We start from the raw sequence: 17,783 nt of genomic DNA, 5'->3' as shown, positions 1-17,783 counted from the left end.
GTGAAGGGTTAATTTGCTCGCTCGTAATTTGGAGGGAATCGGGGGTCGCTTCTCTCACCCCTGGACCGATTCCCGTGAATTTAGCCGGAGACAGGAGAGCCCGTTTTCCTGTTCTCCGATACCAGTGCCGAGAGGAGGGCGATGGATTTGTATCGCACGACCTGACACCAGTGTTGCGGTATTCGCGCCCGCCGGCGTGCTGACGGCCACGTAACTCGAATCGCGGCACGTCGCCCACCGGACGGACAATCCAGTCGTGACCCTCTCGGACTAACGCCGGGAACCAGTCACGGGTGGACCTTTCGGTCTCACCGCGATCGAGCCAATCAGCCCCCGCGTGGGATAGGGTTGCTCGCCAAATTCGACCTACCTAAGTACCCACGCGGAGGGTAGACCGGGCGATCGCACCTCGCCGCAGGTCGACTTCGGACACGGGCCACTTAAGCGACCCGTTCCGTACTATCAGAATAACCGAGCGGTGTTAACGTCGACCTCGACGGTTCGATTAATTATCGGGCGTATTCAGCCCACTACCAACCCTTTACGTGAAGCAAGATGAGGATTCAATGGGAGAAATGACGAAGCGAAGCGGGAAACAGTTCAACACAAAAGCACATTTATTCGCGGCACACGGGAAGCACACATATACAATTCCACCAAATGCACACAGAAAAGACACAATGCAATTTACACAACAAGCAAATGTAAAAGTGAAAACACAATGCAGAGCTAATACCGACTACCGAGCACACGGCAACACTTATACAATTCTACTTCACAGACGGCGCCGACAACACATACCCAAAACCAAGGAAAGAATACCCTCAAGGATGAGGCGGGTCTGAGGCCGAGACCGGGTCGCGCCTACCCGTCTGGTGATGAGACGCGGAGCGGCGATGGTGCCCCAACCCCGCGGGCCTCGCGGACAGTGTCTGGCAGCGGGTGGGAAAGGGGCCCCCTTGGTCGCACTATCTCAGCGCGGGGGGAAACAGGAGGGGGTTGCTGATGCTCGGGGTATAGAGGATCTTTATTATCCCTGGTGTGCGTCTCCACCTCGGCCAGGTCGCGCTGTCGGCCTCCCTCGGGTGCAGCTCCCTGCACGACGCGAGCACCCCCTCGTCTGGTGTCGCCGCCTTTCCACAGCTCGTCCCCTCCGTTCCGACTCCAACGCACACGACGAGCAGCTCCACCGCCCGCGAAGTCTTGACCCTCTGCTTCCGACTCTCCTACTCTCCGCCTCTGGACTCTCCTACTCTCCACTCTGGACTCTCCGACTCTCCACCTCTGGACTCTCCGACTCTCCACTCTCCGCCTCTGGACTCTCCGACTCTCCTACTCTCTGACTGACGAACACGGTCCTTTTATCCCCCCGTAGCTTCGCCTTTGACCCCCTCCCTTTGACCTTTCACCTCGCTCCCCATTGGCCCGAGAAAAAGTGGGCGTGAAGGCTTTTTGATCCACAAATTTGCATATATCGATCGTCCTGGAGGCGGGGCCAAATCGCCCCTCGCTCATCGATTGGACGGCAAAAAGTGGGCGTGTGTCGTTTTTGATCCGTTTTTGAAGCACAAAATCCGTGATTTTGTACACGCTGTTCGACGCGCGCTCTGCACGAGTCCAACACCGGTACCCACAGCGGGGCAAGAACGGTGGCGATGCTACGGTTGCGAGGTGTGACGTGAAGGTCGTGGCGGTTGTGGTGAAGCGGCGTTGTGGTTGGTGGTTGATGTTGTGATTGTGGTGGTAATCATGGCGGTTGGTCCAAATTAAAGATAGTAAAAGAAAAACGGCTATCCTGAAGAGTCGCAGCACGCATAAATGACATGTATTCCCACAAGACAACGGGTTTGGGCCTAACTACACATGTACTTACCGAGATACCTCACCTAAGGGACCTGAATGGTGGTTTGCGAATTTGGTAACCACAACAATATATATATATATTGTTACGGCTGTGGAAATTCGCAAACCACCATCCAGGTCCCGTAGGTGAGGTATCTCTTAAGTACATGTGTAGTTAGCCCCAAACCCGTTGTTTAGAGGGAATTAATGTGATTCATTCGGGCTGCGATGCTTTGAGTCAGTCGTTTTTCTTTTTCTATCTTTTATTTCAAACAAAAACCAACAAGGACGCTCGGTGGGCTTTTCCCGCCTGTTTTTCGCGCCATTCTTCTCCGCACTTGGTGTGAGGGAGGAGAAGCGGGGTGGGGCAGCTGGCGCCCGATTGGTGGATGTGCGGTGTGACGCGGCCAGGAAGGAGGAATGCCCCTCTTCGAGACCTTTCTCGAAGCGCCTCGAAGGGGGGTGGAGCAAAGAACGGGGCGGAGCAACAGGGCGGAGCTCCGGGATATAAGAAGCCGGACACGGGCGGAGCGGTTTTGTGGTTGCTCTTGCTCTCTTTCTGTCTTCCGGCTCGCTCGTCCTCTTCTCTTCCTGGTGTCCGCTGGTCTGCTGTTGTGCGGCTCCAAGACCCCGCTGGCGGGAAGGAGCGTCCGCCATTCCCCTCTCCCGACCTCGGGCATCCACGTTTCCCCCCCTTCTATCCGTGCTGGGATAGCGCCGAAAACTCCGTCCGTGGCGTCGAGCAGCCAACATGTGTCGGCGCGAGGCACGCCAGAGAGGCCTCGCCTACCACGCTCGGGCACGGAGTCGCGGCCAGGCGGGAGCACGTCGACGGACGTCTGAGAGGGATTCGACGGCCCAAAAGGGAAGTCACCTTTTTCTTTTCAGGGTTTTTGTATGGATCTTGTGGCGCCGTGTCTTGTGAAGTAAAACTGTATGTGTTGCCGTGTGTTCGCGTATTCGGTCGTAGCTCTGCATTGTTGTTTTTGTTTTAAATTGATATATGTGCATTCTGACTGTTTGATTGTATATGTGTGCTTTTCGTGGACTGGGTAATAAATGTGCATTATGTTGAATTGTTCCCCGTTTCGCTGCGTCCTTTCCTTCGTTTGACTCTCCATCTTGCTTCACGTAAAGGGTTCGTAGTGGGCTTAATACACCCGGTAAATTAATCGGAACCGTCGAGGCTGACGATAACACCGCTCGGTTATCCCGACAGCACGGAACGGACCGCTTTAGCGGTTCGTGTCCGGAGTCGACCTGCGGCGAGGTACGATCGCCCGGTTTACCATCCGTGTGGGTACTTAGGTAGGTCGAGTTTGGCGAACAACCCTATCCTACGCGGGTGGCCGATTGGCACGATTGTGGTGAGGTCGAAAGGCCCACCCGTGACTGGCTCCGGGCGATAGTTCCCGGAGGGTCACGACAGAATTGTCCGTCCGGTGGGCGAGGCGGCCGCCATTCGAGTCGAACGGCCGATCGCACGCCGGTGGGCGCGAATTCCCAACACTGGTGTCCGGGAGTGGGATTCGAATCCCTCTCGCCTCCAAGCGAAATTCACGGGGAATCGGTTCAGGGATGAGAGGAGTGACCCCCGATTCCCTCCAAATTACGAGCAGGCCAAATTAACCCGTTCCGAGAAATAAGATGGAGTCTCAAGGCGAGCGGGAGCCGGGGGTAGTAGGAATGGATGTAGAATGTGTAGAATCCATGGTCCAGGATGAAATCTCCGTGCAGGAAATGCTTATGGTGCAGGATGGATTTCCCCAACCAAACGCAGAACCCGAAATGGGCGCGGCAGCGGCAGAGGCCGCGGTGTATGACGCCTCCCCTCCCCCCCTCCGCCAAAACCCACCGATCCTGGCCGAATCGGCTCAGCCGAGTGTTCCCGACATGGCCCAGCTATGCGCCATGCTGGTAGGAATCAGTGGGGACATGCAAGAAATGGAAACAAACGAAAATGGAAACAAATGCGCAAGGAATGAAGGAAGAAATGAAAGAAATGCGGGGTGAGACGCAGAACATGGGCCGAAGCCTGCAGTCGGGCATGAAGGCAATAGCAGTGGAGCTCAAAATGGCGACGCCACGTGTGGGAGCGAACGAGCTGGGAGGGAGTGCAACGGCTGTCAGGCCCGCAAGGGAGGCGGGTGAGGACAAAGTAATTCGGGAGACGTGTTGGGCGAGGGTCGTGACGGAAAAAGTTACGGTGACCGAGAGGGAAAAATTAAATGGGGAGACCGAAACGTGTGAGACGAGACACGAAGTGACGACAAAGGAAATAAAAATAGTAGACACGGGAGATAGAGTGAATTGGACGGTGTTAGTGACGAACACACACACACACACACACACACACACACACACACACACACACACACACACACACACACACACACACACACACACACACACACACACACACACACACACACACACGTAGTGGAGGATAATGGGGGCGAGCTGGCGGACTGTGTGGGGACCCGGTGCGAGCAGTTGGATAGCCTCCTTCGGGAACGGAGGGAGCCGCTATGCTCCCTTGAAGCGAATCACGACCAGGTGGGTTCGGTCGTGCTTCGCGGAGTTGAGGGGACGGGTGCTGTGGACAGGTGCACGGAGAGCTTGGGGGTATAGAGGCCCCGGAAACCCTTGTGGTGGCACTGATCCCCAGTGTGGTTGTCCCGGTGTGTGTGGTGCAAGGTGTGAGTGCGCCCCCGTGCGTGGAAGCGACCCCGTGTGTGTGTGAGTGGTGTGGTGTGTGCAAGGGAAATGGCACGAGTGAGTGAAAGGCCGCGAGTGAGTGGAGCCACGTGTGCGAGGGAGGTAGCATGCGTGAGTGAACGGCCGAGTGTGTGAGAGAGCGGTATGTAAGGGAGATGTCGGTCAGCATGCGGGAGCACGCAGCCGCGTCTCCCGGTGTGAGTGTAATGGAGTGCAGTCTGGGCGTCGCGACACGCAGGTGTGCGTGGGTTGAATGGCGACGGAGAAGGCGACAGAGACGAGGGCCGGGTAGCGGTCGTGGATGTATTGGGAACCGCACCGGGTTCACCCAGCGGAGAGCGCGAGGTCCGTGCTGTGCAACGCACGAGGCCGCCACGTGCTCGCTTGCGGGAGTGAATCCCGGTCCGGAAACGCGCGCGGTGAATGTTGCCGATCCCGCGACGGACAAAGTTTAGGCAGGATTTCTGATTCGGACCGGACGGGTTCTCCACGCGGGCGTGTGTGTTAAGCTCCAACGGGTAGAGCACATGTGTTTGCGTGGGGAACCCCTCGAGACGTGAGGCTTGTGTTTTTTTTTATGCACCGGGTGACGTCATGGCTGCGTGTGTGGTTGGAATCCGGCAGGAGGGTGAATCCCTGCCAGATGGTACCGTCCAAGAGGGACGAGGGACGCGAACAGCTGCCATGACGTCACGCCAAAGGTGCGTGGCTGTGAATTGCCGCGCTGGTGCTGCGCGAGAAAAAAAAAAAGCAAGCCTCGCTTTCGGGTGAACAGGATTCCCTGGGCAAGGGGTGGAAGACCCCCCTGCCTGGGCACAGGATGGAAACTAGTTAGGGGGGAGGGTTAGCTTAGCTCGACCGGCTCCATGGGGCAGGGGTAAGTCCTCATGGGGCCCGTGGAATGGATTAGTTAGAGGGATTTTAGCTGAGATTTCGGAAGGGAGATGGGAAATAAATGTTTGGAGACAGTGACAGACAGTGAATGCGTAGAGGGGACGTAGCTTAGCTACGTAGTGTTAAAAGGAACGTGCTGTAGTGTAAGGGACGACGTGGGAGCACGAGTTAGTTAGGGGATGTGGTGAGAAGGATGGCAGAGTTCAGCGGTGTGCGTGTTGAAGAGTTGGTGAGTACATGATGAGTGAGTGAGGCCAGCGGGTCTGTGTGAATGGAGCGAATGTGGAATGCATGGTGCGATGAATAATTGGGAGGAGGAGTGACTCCCGCCCAAGGGACCCTGGGACCGTCCACATTTCTCTTGTTGAGACCGTACCTACCCATCACCTCCTCATCCTCTTTATTCCCTTCCCAAACATGCCCATTGAAATCTGCTCCAATCACCACTCTTTCATCCTTGGATACACTCTCCACCACTTCATCTAACTCACTCCAGAAATCTTCTGTATACTCCATCTCACACCCCATATGTGGGGCATATGCACTGATGACATTCATCATCACCCCTTCAATTTCCAACTTCACACTCATCACTCGGTCAGACACTCTCCTCACCTCCAATATGCTCTTGACATAATCTTCCTTCAGGATTACCCCGACACCATTTCTCCTCCCATCCACACCATGGTAGAACAGTTTGAAACCACCTCCAATGCTCCTAACCTTACTCCCCATCCACTTGGTCTCTTGTACACACAGTATGTCCACCTTTCTTCTCTCCATCATATCAGCCAACTCTCGCCCTTTGCCAGTCATCGTCCCAGCATTCAGAGTTCCAACTCTCACCTGCACACTTCTACCCTCCCCCTCTCCCACTGCCCCTGGACTCGCCTTCCCCGTCTCCTTCTCCTCCTTCGCCCAGCAGCAGCACAATTTCCACTGGTACCCTGCTGACCACCGGTACCGGTGGCGGCCGTTGGTAACCCGGGCTTCGACCGATCTGGTTTGGAAATTCGTTTTGTTGTCTGCATAATGATTTGGCATAGGTTTTTACACCGGATGCCCTTCCTGACGCAACCCTGGTCACCTCTTACGACACACAGGGATAATATGTGTGTAGAAATAAATGTGCTTCCTTAAATGTTAACATGTTCGTCACATCATTTTTTCCCCCATTGAAATGCCATCTTGTATTGCGGAATATTAGTTGGTTTTTAAATAACCGATAAATAGATTCAGGTCTGGCGATAATACCCGCTCGGTTATCCCAGAACGGAACGGACCGCTTAAGCGGTTCGTGTCCAAGCAGGCCTTCGCCGAGGTACGGTCCCTCGGTAGGTTACCCGCGCGGGTACTTAGGTATATTGATATTCGGCGTTTGACCCTATTTCGCGCGGGTAGAATACGGACTGGGCCGTGGTGGGATTAAAAACCCACCCGTGACTGGTTTCTGGCGTTGTTCCAGAAAGTCACGACTGGATTGCTCGTTCGGTGGGCGAAGCGACCGCTATTGGTTAACACTGTCATTCGCACGCCGGGCGGGCGGAGATTCCCAACAATATATACCAATTTATTGAAAGAAAAAATAATTTCTGTATGTTGTTTTCGAAACAAAAATGATTATTAAGCAGTAAACACAACTTGGATTACCTCTGCCACTAACGGTGGATGGAGGTTGTTTTAAACCCTGTTTGTCTGTCTGTCTGTCTGTGAGCACGATATCTCAAAAAGTTATGGATGGATTCAGACAAATTTTGGTGGACAGGTTGTGTGTGTGACAAGGACGAATTTATTCCATTTTTTATGAAGATCTGGATCTGGATACTGGAATTTTTAAAGGGATTTTTCATCATTTGAGAGATCGGATCAAAAACGATATACTATATAGCACAATGTTTCAAAAAGTTGTGAACGGGTTATGACAAACCTTGGTGCATGAGTTGGGTAGTTAACAACAAGAAGCCAGTTAGATTTTGGTTCAGGTCCGTATGCAATTCCGGCCTATCAGTGGGATACAACATGTAAAGTGTTCAACCTCGTGGAGGTCTGAACTTTATCAAGTACCATTCTAGTTGACTTAAGATATCTTTCCTTGACCACAAAGGAATATAAAGAGGTATATTTAAATTATTTATGAAAAGTGTATCGGCCCCTTGGGTAAAACCATCTCCGGTAACAAACTGAAAGCCGATGAGGGTATATAAACCTCTGTGGGAAGTGATGTGCGACTGACATTTTAAGTGTTAGCTCTTCTTCAGAATGCTCTAAATGTCAGCGACACCTCACTTCCCATGACAATTAACATATTATTGTTGGCTGTACATTGATAAAATCAATTGTTTAACTTGTCTGCAGATGTGAACTGACATTAGCCTTTCTGAAGACGAGTATTCCAATTGATGTCTGGTTATTTGACTTATTATGATTGGTAGATTAATTAAATTGTCCACTTCAGGCCGAGCCCATTCAAGTCCTCCATAAACCACAATGTATTGTCATTTGTGAGAACTCCATGCATATCTTACCTTTCGCAGTTTTGACTCGTATAAATAGTCGGTACAGTATTTTTGTTAACTTTACACTTATGGTGTCTTTCACAGGTCTTCATATTCGCTTTGTGAAAACAATTTTCTGTTTGACAAAAACATTATACCACTGCTTCAGTTACAGCCTTTACTTGCTGTTTACATGCCCCTTGGGGCAAATTAAACACCAAGTTGTGTAAAAACAAATAAACAACTTTGTCTCTCAGGCAAACAATGTAAAATAATGTCATTGTGAGAAAAGCCATTGATAACTTGAGAGCTATGTATATATACTTAAACTAGTACAAGATGTGCACATGATGTCTTGGCACGTTTTATCAGTTGAAATTTGTCTTCCTTGAATCCCCTAACCTTCCACTGCATTCATATATTTTTTTTTTCAGCAGCTCTCCTGTTTGCAGCTATGAACAACAGTTACCTAACATCTGAGTCACACAACCAGGTGATGGTGGCTAAGGAAGGAGATAACGTGACCTTGCAGTGTCTGCTGCAAGCACATTGCCAAATCGTGAATGTTTCGATCACCTGGACACTGTTCGGTGTAAATGGAGAATTCCGACAGGTAAGACCTGTTCTTGCGATCCCTTTTTCATTAATTTTCTTATATTCTTTGGTTTGTAATTGGTACATTTGTGAATTCTCCAAAACCCATCCATATCCTTTCCCTTTATCTCAACTTCCCTTGAGAAAGTGATTCATGAAATCGTTGTCGGTGTCACATACATGTGTATATGTTTATGTGTGTGTATATATATATATATATATATATATATATATATATATATATATATATATATATATATATATATATATATATATATGTAAATGTGTATATATATATATATATATATATATATATATATATATATATATATATATATATTGTGGCGTTCACGGGACTTGAACAGTCCCGCTAACGTAGAATGAGCCGAAACGATGGAGGCGGTTTATTTTTATAACCCAAAGATGGCGGTTCTAATCGCTCTACTGCAAACGGGATGAGGAAGGTGGCACGAGTCGCTTTTCACTGAGTTAATGATGTTTATTTCTCAAACCAGAAATAACAAGACTCTGCAAGAAGAGGGATCCGGGGCGATTCGACGGGATGGTGGTGTGGGTTCGGGCGTGGGGAAAACACAAACAATTCCAATGGATGTACAAATCTCAAACCCTCTAAGGCGCCAGGTACACACACACACACACACACACACACACACACACACACACACACACACACACACACACACACACACACACACACACACACACACACACACACACACACACACAACGTAGCTGGTCCTGGTGGTCAGGGCTGGCCCGTTGGTGAAGACGCAACAGTCCCTGGATTGGCGTCGGACGAGCTGGCGTTGCGCTCGTCAGGGGCAGGAGACACCGTGGTGCTGTCGACCTCCTGGTCCTGGCCCAAGTCCGCTCACAGCCGCCAGGGAACCAGTTCTGGCGCCAAGTTGCGAGCAGGAGAGGGAGGCAGGTCCACCCGCCGTTCGACCCCGTACTCCGAGCCAGCAGAACCCCAGAGCCAACCAAGGTGAGGAACGAGGCACAGGAAGGCCTCGAGACACGATGAAAACCAGGATCGAAACAGCGCAACAACACCGCACGCTCCCAGCACAACAGCCTCCACCAAAACGGTTTTTCTGTACCGATCTTCTTCCTCTTCACCTTTTCCCCGAACAGAGCCTTTTTATCTTCCCGTCCTCGTCACTTCCAATCGAGCCATTTTATTGGCCCTGCGCCGTCGCCTTCCGCCAATCATGATCACGGGGCGGAGCCATCCGCAGCACTGTCCTATGACGTCACGGCAAGCCTCCAGGGAATACTAAAAGGGGTTTACGCAGACACACTTACCCTATCCTGTGTCCCTATCTAATTACGTGACAATTATCATTTCCCCCTTGAAGAAATGGACATTTACTAGACAACTTATCACCACTGAATTGCTACTTATTACATCGAGATCCTGGTAAACTCGAACAGTATGGCATACCTAATTAAACATCCTAATTACCCTTTGAATGCATACTCCCCCCTCAAACGTAACACTGCCCCCTCCTCTGGTACCGCAGCTCCCGCAAGGTATATCACAGGCGCTACCGTACCAGCCTTAACACTTACTGGCTCACACCTATTTAACCTAACGAAATAAAGTAGGAGGGGCAATGGGCAGCGAGCCGCAGCTAACTTACCTATCCTGCTTAATGTACTACCCCCTTATGGCCTTATCCTCGCCTAAACAATCATTCGTTTTTTTTTTAATTTTTTTTAATTTTATCACATGAGAGCACTGAGCGAAGTTGCACTGCATCCTCTGGATCATCGCTCTTGCCCAACACTCTTCCAGTTATCTGGAGAGGGGAAACAAAAGGTTCCACAAAAAAAAACACAACACTTATACTTTACATTCCTACTCTAAGCCTTACCGACACTATTCACGGGATATTTACACTTGACCGCCTCCCCCAGTGGATGCTAATAGACCCAGCGTTACCTGGGGAGCCAATTTTCAAATTTGCTTGCCCCAAAATTATGCGGACATCATGCCCTTGCTGCACATGTCAAGTTGTGCGGGATCGAGTGGGACTCACACATTTTCACAACACTCACACCATGGTCATCATCACATTTCTAGGTCATGGTCCCCATTTTAATGATGCAGGCTGAACCCCGTCATGGCCATGGGGTGGGTTACCACAAGATAATGGGGGCATCTCAGGTGCAACCATGCCCACAGGTAAGCTTTAGTCCAACCCGGACGTTTCTCCGCCCCGCTCCCTTTGATTCCCACCCCCCTGGTAGCCATCAGCTCTCATCCCGTACAACACACTGGAAGGGGTCTCACTGGCTCCTCTGGCCTTCCTGGGTCGCCAAGGTCCTACCCGCCTTGGTCGCCCAACCAGACCCTTTCCCAGTTGCCTCCAGACACTGTCACCATTAGCCACCAGGGGTGAATCTCCTTGAAGGGGGTCGCAATTCCCGCTCACCGTGAGCTTCAGCAATCCCTGTGGACAAGCACATCATCCCTACCCACAAAACCCACATGACACCACCCACCCCATCGGCCTTGCATGTGACACCTGCATTTCTAACACTTCACCGACCATGACCTTCCCTGTTACCACACCATGTCCAATAAAAAAATCAACGTGTGCACCATACATTTCACTTCTTAACTTGAAACAACTCACACAGCACTTTTCCTCACCCGATCCACGCACCAGCCATTGGACAGCCACTCGTGCCCGCTTTGTTTCCAATTACCCACTGTCCCGATTGTCACTCTAAAACCCAGCAGAACTTACAAACCCATGCCAATTTTCCCACAATTTACTTTTTTCACCAAAGGAGGCACTTCGCCACAATCTCACCAGCCGAGCATGGCCGTATATGCTCAGCCCGATCTAGTCTCCCCGACCTCCGACAGTGATTTCCGGACTCGACCCAGGAGAGGGCATCTCGGATAGACCTGGCGGTTCAGCAGGAGGATTCATCCTCTCCGGGCTTGAAAGTCTATTGGAGGGTCCCTCTATCGCCGGGTACCGGCAATATCGTTGCATGTGTCCTCTTCGCCCGCACCGGAAACAACTCCCCATAAAAGGCCCCCATGGGTATCGGTGTAACGTCTCTTCCGGTTCCGGACCCCCTCGGCCATAATCAAATTGCTCTATTGGCTGGGCTGGACCCCGCTGCTTTGGCGCACCAACTACCGAATTACCCCTTATCAAACTTGACAGTTTCTGGCAAATTTCCTGAAACATTTGGGTAATGCCAATTTCTTCCAGCCCCTCTCCTTGATCCTGAATCTCCGCCTGTCGGACCGTCACCGATGGCCTCTCTGGCGCACGATCTGGCCGCCTCCACGAGGCCAGCCTGGCTGCGCACTCAGCCGCTCGGTGAACGGTGGGTGGATCCTGTAACTCCACTAGCGCTCGGACCTCAGGGTCCGGAAGAGCAGCTAAAAATTTCTCTAGTGCCAGTCTGTCCCATGCCTCCACTGTAAGGTCCCGATACGCGATCCTGACTGATTGGTAAATGTCCTGTGCCAGCTCCTGCACTGTCTCACCCGGCTTTAATCTGCGGTGCTGGAGCTGGGCCCGCACCAGATCACAGTTCGCTGCGAACCCAAACCGACGGCTCAACGCCTCGCAAATGTGGGAGCTGGTCAACATCCCTCCGCGATCACGTTTAACACATCTGCGGCTGGTCCCCGCAACGTTGCCACCAAATTCCCTGTACGTTTCCGCTCATTCCACCCGTTTAGTCGGGAAATACACTCAAATTGCGTCAGAAAAGCTTCAAGGCTCCCTGACCCGTCAAAATTTACCAGGGGGATCACTTTTACGGTGGCCTGCTTCTCAGTTTCTCCCTTGTCCGAATCCAGCCCAGGGATCAAACACCCTTGTGGCTGCGTATCCAATTTCGGAGCCCACTGTGGCCAAAGATGTTTTGTGGTGAGGGTCTCATGGGTCAATTTTGCCTCCTGTTCCAAACGTTGAATGGACCGATTCACCTCTTCCCGCAGGATCTTCTGGGCCCGCACAACCTCCTCCAAGGCTCCGTCGCGAGTTTGTAGCTGCTCCTCAACCAACCCGGACACTCTACTTACAAAAGACGGCTCTACCAGGCCTTTATCCAAGACTTCATCTTGGCTCATAATTTTATCTTGTTCGTCCAAACGAGCCTCCAATCCTTTTACCTCCTCCGCCAAATTCATCCCTTGCTTCCTCACCTCTCCCCACTCTTCTACTTGCAGCTGCATACAAGCATCCACACAGGCACGATGACGTTCCAGGCTTTCATCCACTTTATCAACCCGAATGTTCGTTGCATCAATTTTATCTACCAATTTTTTCCGTATATTTTCCCCCTCCAATGTAATTTCTACCTTTGTTTCCTCCAATCTATCCTCGAATTTACTTTGTATTTCTCCCAATTTAACATCCACACACTCCTGCATCTCAGTTTTCATTTTCTCCATCTTTTCCCCCATTTCATCCCTCATTAAATCAATCCGTGCATCCAACTGTTGCCCCATTACCCCCAATTGATCTGTCATTTCTGCCCCCTGTGCCGTCATGTCTGCCCTCTGTGTCACGAATTGATTTTCCATTTGTGTCGTCATTTCTGCCATTTGTGCCCCCTGTGCCATCATTTTTGCCCCCTGTGCTGTAATTGCACTCATTAAACGTTCCAACATTGTCCAGATCGTCATCGTGCTGGTTTCCGGCGCTGACGGCTCCGTTACGGGCGATGAAGCACGGTCCACACTCGGAATGGGGGAGGTTCCAATCCTACCCCCGTCTCTCCCTTCTTCCCCCGACTCGCTGCCAGACACGTGGCCTTCCTCCTCAAACATCTGCACATCTGCCATGGTGCAGAAGTCCCGTTTGCCGCCAATTAAATTTAATTTGAAAACTCCTGCCAAAATTTTCCCGTGCTCGCGCGCTTTTCTGTCGTAATTTTATATTCCAATTCGTGGCAAGATTTTAATCTTGGTATATTCTCCCGACACCAAATATAATTTAGAGGGGTTCGAACATCCCACTCCTGACACCAATGTGACGTTCACCGGACTTGAACAGTCCCGCCAACGTAGAATGAGCCGAAATGATGGAGGCGGTTTATTTTTATAACCCAAAGATGGCGGTTCTAATCGCTCTACCGCAAACGGGACGAGGAAGGTGGCACGAGTCGCTTTTCACTGAGTTAATGATGTTTATTTCTCTAACCAGAAATAACAAGACTCGGCAAGAAGAGGGATCCGGGGCGATTCGACGGGATGGTGGTGTGGGTTGGGGCGTGGGGAAAACACAAACAATTCCAATGGATGTACAAATCTCAAACCCTCTAAGGCGCCAGGTACACACACACACACACACACACACACACACACACACACACACACACACACACACACACACACACACACACACACACACACACACACACACACACACACACACACACACACACACACACACACACACACACACACACACACACACACAACGTAGCTGGTCCTGGTGGTCAGGCTGGCCCGTGGTGTAGACGCAACAGTACCTAGATTGGCGTCGGACGAGCTGGCGTTGCGCTCGTCAGGGGCAGGAGACACCGTGGCGCTGTCGACCTCCTGGTCCTGGCCCAAGTCCGCTCACGGCCGCCAGGGAACCAGTTCTGGCGCCAAGTTGCGAGCAGGAGAGGGAGGCAGGTCCGCCCGCCGTTCGACCCCGTACTCCGAGCCAGCAGAACCCCAGAGTCAACCAAGGTGAGGCACGAGGCACAGGAAGGCCTCGAGACACGATGAAAACCAGGATCGAAACAGCGCAACAACACCGCACGCTCCCAGCACAACAGCCTCCACCAAAACGGTTTTTCTGTACCGATCTTCTTCATCTTCCACCTCTTTTCCCCGAACAGAGCCTTTTTATCCTCCCATCCTCGTCACTTCCAATCGAGCCGTTTTATTGGCCCTGCGCCGTTGCCTTCCGCCAATCGTGATCACGGGGCGGAGCCATCCGCAGCACTGTCCTATGACGTCACGGCAAGCCTCCAGGGAATACTAAAAGGGGTTTACGCAGACACACTTACCCTATCCCGTGTCCCTATCTAATTACGTGACAATTATCATTTCCCCCTTGAAGAAATGGACATTTACTAGACAACTTATCACCACTGAATTGCTACTTATTACATCGAGATCCTGGTACACTCGAACAGCATGGCATACCTAATTAAACATCCTAATTACCCTTTGAATGCATACCCCCCCTCAAACGTAACAATATATATATATATATATATATATATATATATATATATATATATATATATATATATATATACGTATATATATATTGGAAAGCTCATTCTCACCACTGACTCACTGACTGAAATTAATGTTCGGTACCTTGCGGGCGACGTAGAAAGCTTCAATTTTGCATGTCGACAGACATCGAAGCTGATACATTGGGAAAAAATCACAAAAGCATGGGAAAGCGTCCACAAATAAAATATCCAAAAATAAGTGCAGCTTTGTGCTCATCCAGCAGGAAGTCGGTGATGCTTGCTTATAATCATAAAGCTTCTATTTATTATGTACATACGTACGAAGAACAGTTTATTACTTTCAACATTTAAGCATACCCCACTCATATATATATATATATATATATATATATATATATATATATATATATATATATATATATGTATATATATATATATATATATATATATGTATATATATATGTATATATATATATATATATATATATATATATGTATATATATATGTATATATATATATATATATATATATATATATATATATATATATATATATATATATATATGGAAAGACCCACCTACATCTCTCACCTGTGAATGGAGGGAAGAGCCAATCAGCTCTCACCGAATCAACTAAACCCAGGTGGCGAGGATTATAAAAATAATTGATACCTCCCACACTCCTCAAGCTGAATAGACTGCATAAAGCAACCCAGAAGGCCTACGCAAGGTAAGTGCTATGCTGTTTTGAACCCTTCCGAGAGTTCCTCCACAACTATAAAGACGTTCACATACCGTACACACATGAGAATCCCAATGCTACAAACCCCCTCAGCTACCGGAAGAGTTTCCTCGCTTATTGGCGAATCATCAGCGATGGCGCAGACAGCAATGTGTACCAATGAGGCTCCCAAGCATGTACCACGTGCAAACTTTTGACGTTTGCTTTACCTGAGGAAGCCGGCTGTGAAGCTGGGGAAACGTTGCTTGAGACAGAGTCTGCTCTCGCATTTTTTTTCTCAAATTAGTGGAGTTGATCTAATTTTTTTATTTTGGTTGGAAGCACCTTCTTTAAAATAAAAAAAAATTATATATGTATATGTATATGTATCTCTCACCCATCATTGGACGAGACAACCAATCAGCTCTCAATGAATGAATTATCTCCAGGCGGTTATGATCTTCATCTTTATATAATTAATCCCCTGCTCTTCTCGCCAAAGAAAGCTCACAGGCAAAGCAGCTATCTCGACGAGTTTGATTCTCGATCAGACTATAAACTGTCGAGTTGCTGGTTCACAGGTCAGGTATTGAATCAAAAAGTGCACCTTCTGTCAAATGGGACATTATATTGGGGACCTGTATGCTAAAATTGGTGGATGGTGGACATTAAAGACCCCACATTGTCTTTTGTGAAGTGTTGGCGAGTCCTCACCAGCATCCTGAACAAATTACAAATCCCTGCTCAAGTCAGCTCTAGTTTAACTTTAGACTTGGCCAGCCAGTTCGTGAAAGACTTGGGCCAATCACACATGCTGTTGGAGTTGCTTGTCCCATATTGAAAATGTCACGTGGCATAAGATGATGATTTTGGTAATGATGATAATAATTGTTCTTGCTTTAAGTAAGACACTGCCATGGATCAAATGCAAGGTCAACATAATGGCAGCGATCAACTGAGCTATCCTGTCACCCAAAAGCAGAGCCTGGTGTTTGCTTAATTGTTAAGGTCCTGGCTTAAGATCTTAGGGTCTTGACTTTGAGCCCCTGTCGTGCCGTTGAAATAACACTGAGTGGGTTGAGTGAGCCTGTCATCATTCTAAGGTTGACAAAATGAGTATCAGCTTACCGGTAACAGGGGCACTGCATCAGCAGCACAGCGGTTCTTCCCAGAAATGATGGAACCAGCAGCCACATGCTGCACATGAAGCAACAACCCAAAAACACGAGGAATTTTCACTTTTTCATTGAGTTACACCGGCATGATTGTTGATGCATTCTTAGGAAATAGGTGACATAATATATTGGGTTATTTTAGCCATGCCAAGTACGACATTGGTTTCAGGAAGGCTTTCAAAGGCTGCACTACTTTCAAATAGTTCAATACTTGATAATCTTGCCATGTCAATGATGTATCATTCATAAGAAAAGTGTATAAAAAGTGAAATTTATAATTCCTTTCAGGTTACCAAGCATTTTCACTTAATTCAATAAATAAAGGAAATTTGCTAATTTCATCATGACATAAAAATGGAACCAACAATGTCATTGATTACCCGGTAGGTGACCACAACATGATGTGCAGCTCAGACAGTACTTAAGTGACTCGCAATGTGTGTTGTCTCATCTTCTTTCCTCCATGAGTATTTAAAGACTGCTGCTCATGGTTCCCCTTCTACCCACTGCTCATCTCTTTTACTCTCATTGAACCTCTAAACCCTCGTCATCCCTTCCCATACTGTCATGTGGTTGTTTCATGTTTTTGTCGAGTTTTTTTCCACTGTTCCCCTGTCGGTCTGTAAACCTGCTGAGCACAGCGAATCAGATGTTCCCTGAGCCTCGACTTCTTTCTGAGAAATAAATCCACAGAGCAGAAGAATAATGTCAACGATTGATGATGATTTATTGTAATTTATCTTTTGCAGGTGTTTGCTTTTGAAAACGGGGAAAAGATGTACCCATTGTTTGACAGCCGAGTGGTTTGGCTTGGAGGATCAGACGTCAGGCGACCTGCAATAAGTCTTTCTCGTTTGGAAATCGGTGATGGTGGGTCGTACACATGCCGTGCTCAGTGCGACAACAACACTTCCGTGCACAGCATAAAGCTCAACGTCACCAAAATAGGTCAGTCCATCATCGAAGATATATATATATATATATATATATATATATATATATATATATATATATATATATATATATATATATATATATGTATATATATGAGGCCCTGCGAGGAGGAGTGATGTAAGTGACATT

The 17,783-nt window shown here is 49.0% G+C and overlaps 1 protein-coding gene across 5 annotated transcripts in view; it reads left to right on the top strand.

The window, feature by feature from the left end:
* The window catches only part of LOC147016900 (uncharacterized), a 394,344-nt gene that overhangs the window by 367,039 nt on the left and 9,522 nt on the right, over nt 1–17,783 (top strand). Inside the window, exons 1-3 of one of the 5 annotated variants that reach the window (XM_085846132.1) lie at nt 3,711–3,989; nt 8,387–8,562; nt 17,450–17,648. In XM_085846132.1, coding sequence (XP_085702258.1) covers nt 3,803–3,989; nt 8,387–8,562; nt 17,450–17,648 — 562 coding nt within the window. In that variant the 5' untranslated portion in view covers nt 3,711–3,802. Of the gene's footprint in view, nt 1–3,710; nt 3,990–8,383; nt 8,563–17,449; nt 17,649–17,783 lie in introns of those variants that run through there. The other 4 variants (XM_085846131.1, XM_085846134.1, XM_085846133.1 and 1 more) reach the window with 4 other exon arrangements.

This window comes from Eptatretus burgeri, chromosome 11 (genome assembly GCF_056783735.1).
Source record: "Eptatretus burgeri isolate ZD-2024b chromosome 11, Ebu_testis_v1, whole genome shotgun sequence".
Lineage (NCBI taxonomy): Eukaryota > Metazoa > Chordata > Myxini > Myxiniformes > Myxinidae > Eptatretus > Eptatretus burgeri.
This window is presented reverse-complemented; position numbering and strand designations above follow the sequence as displayed.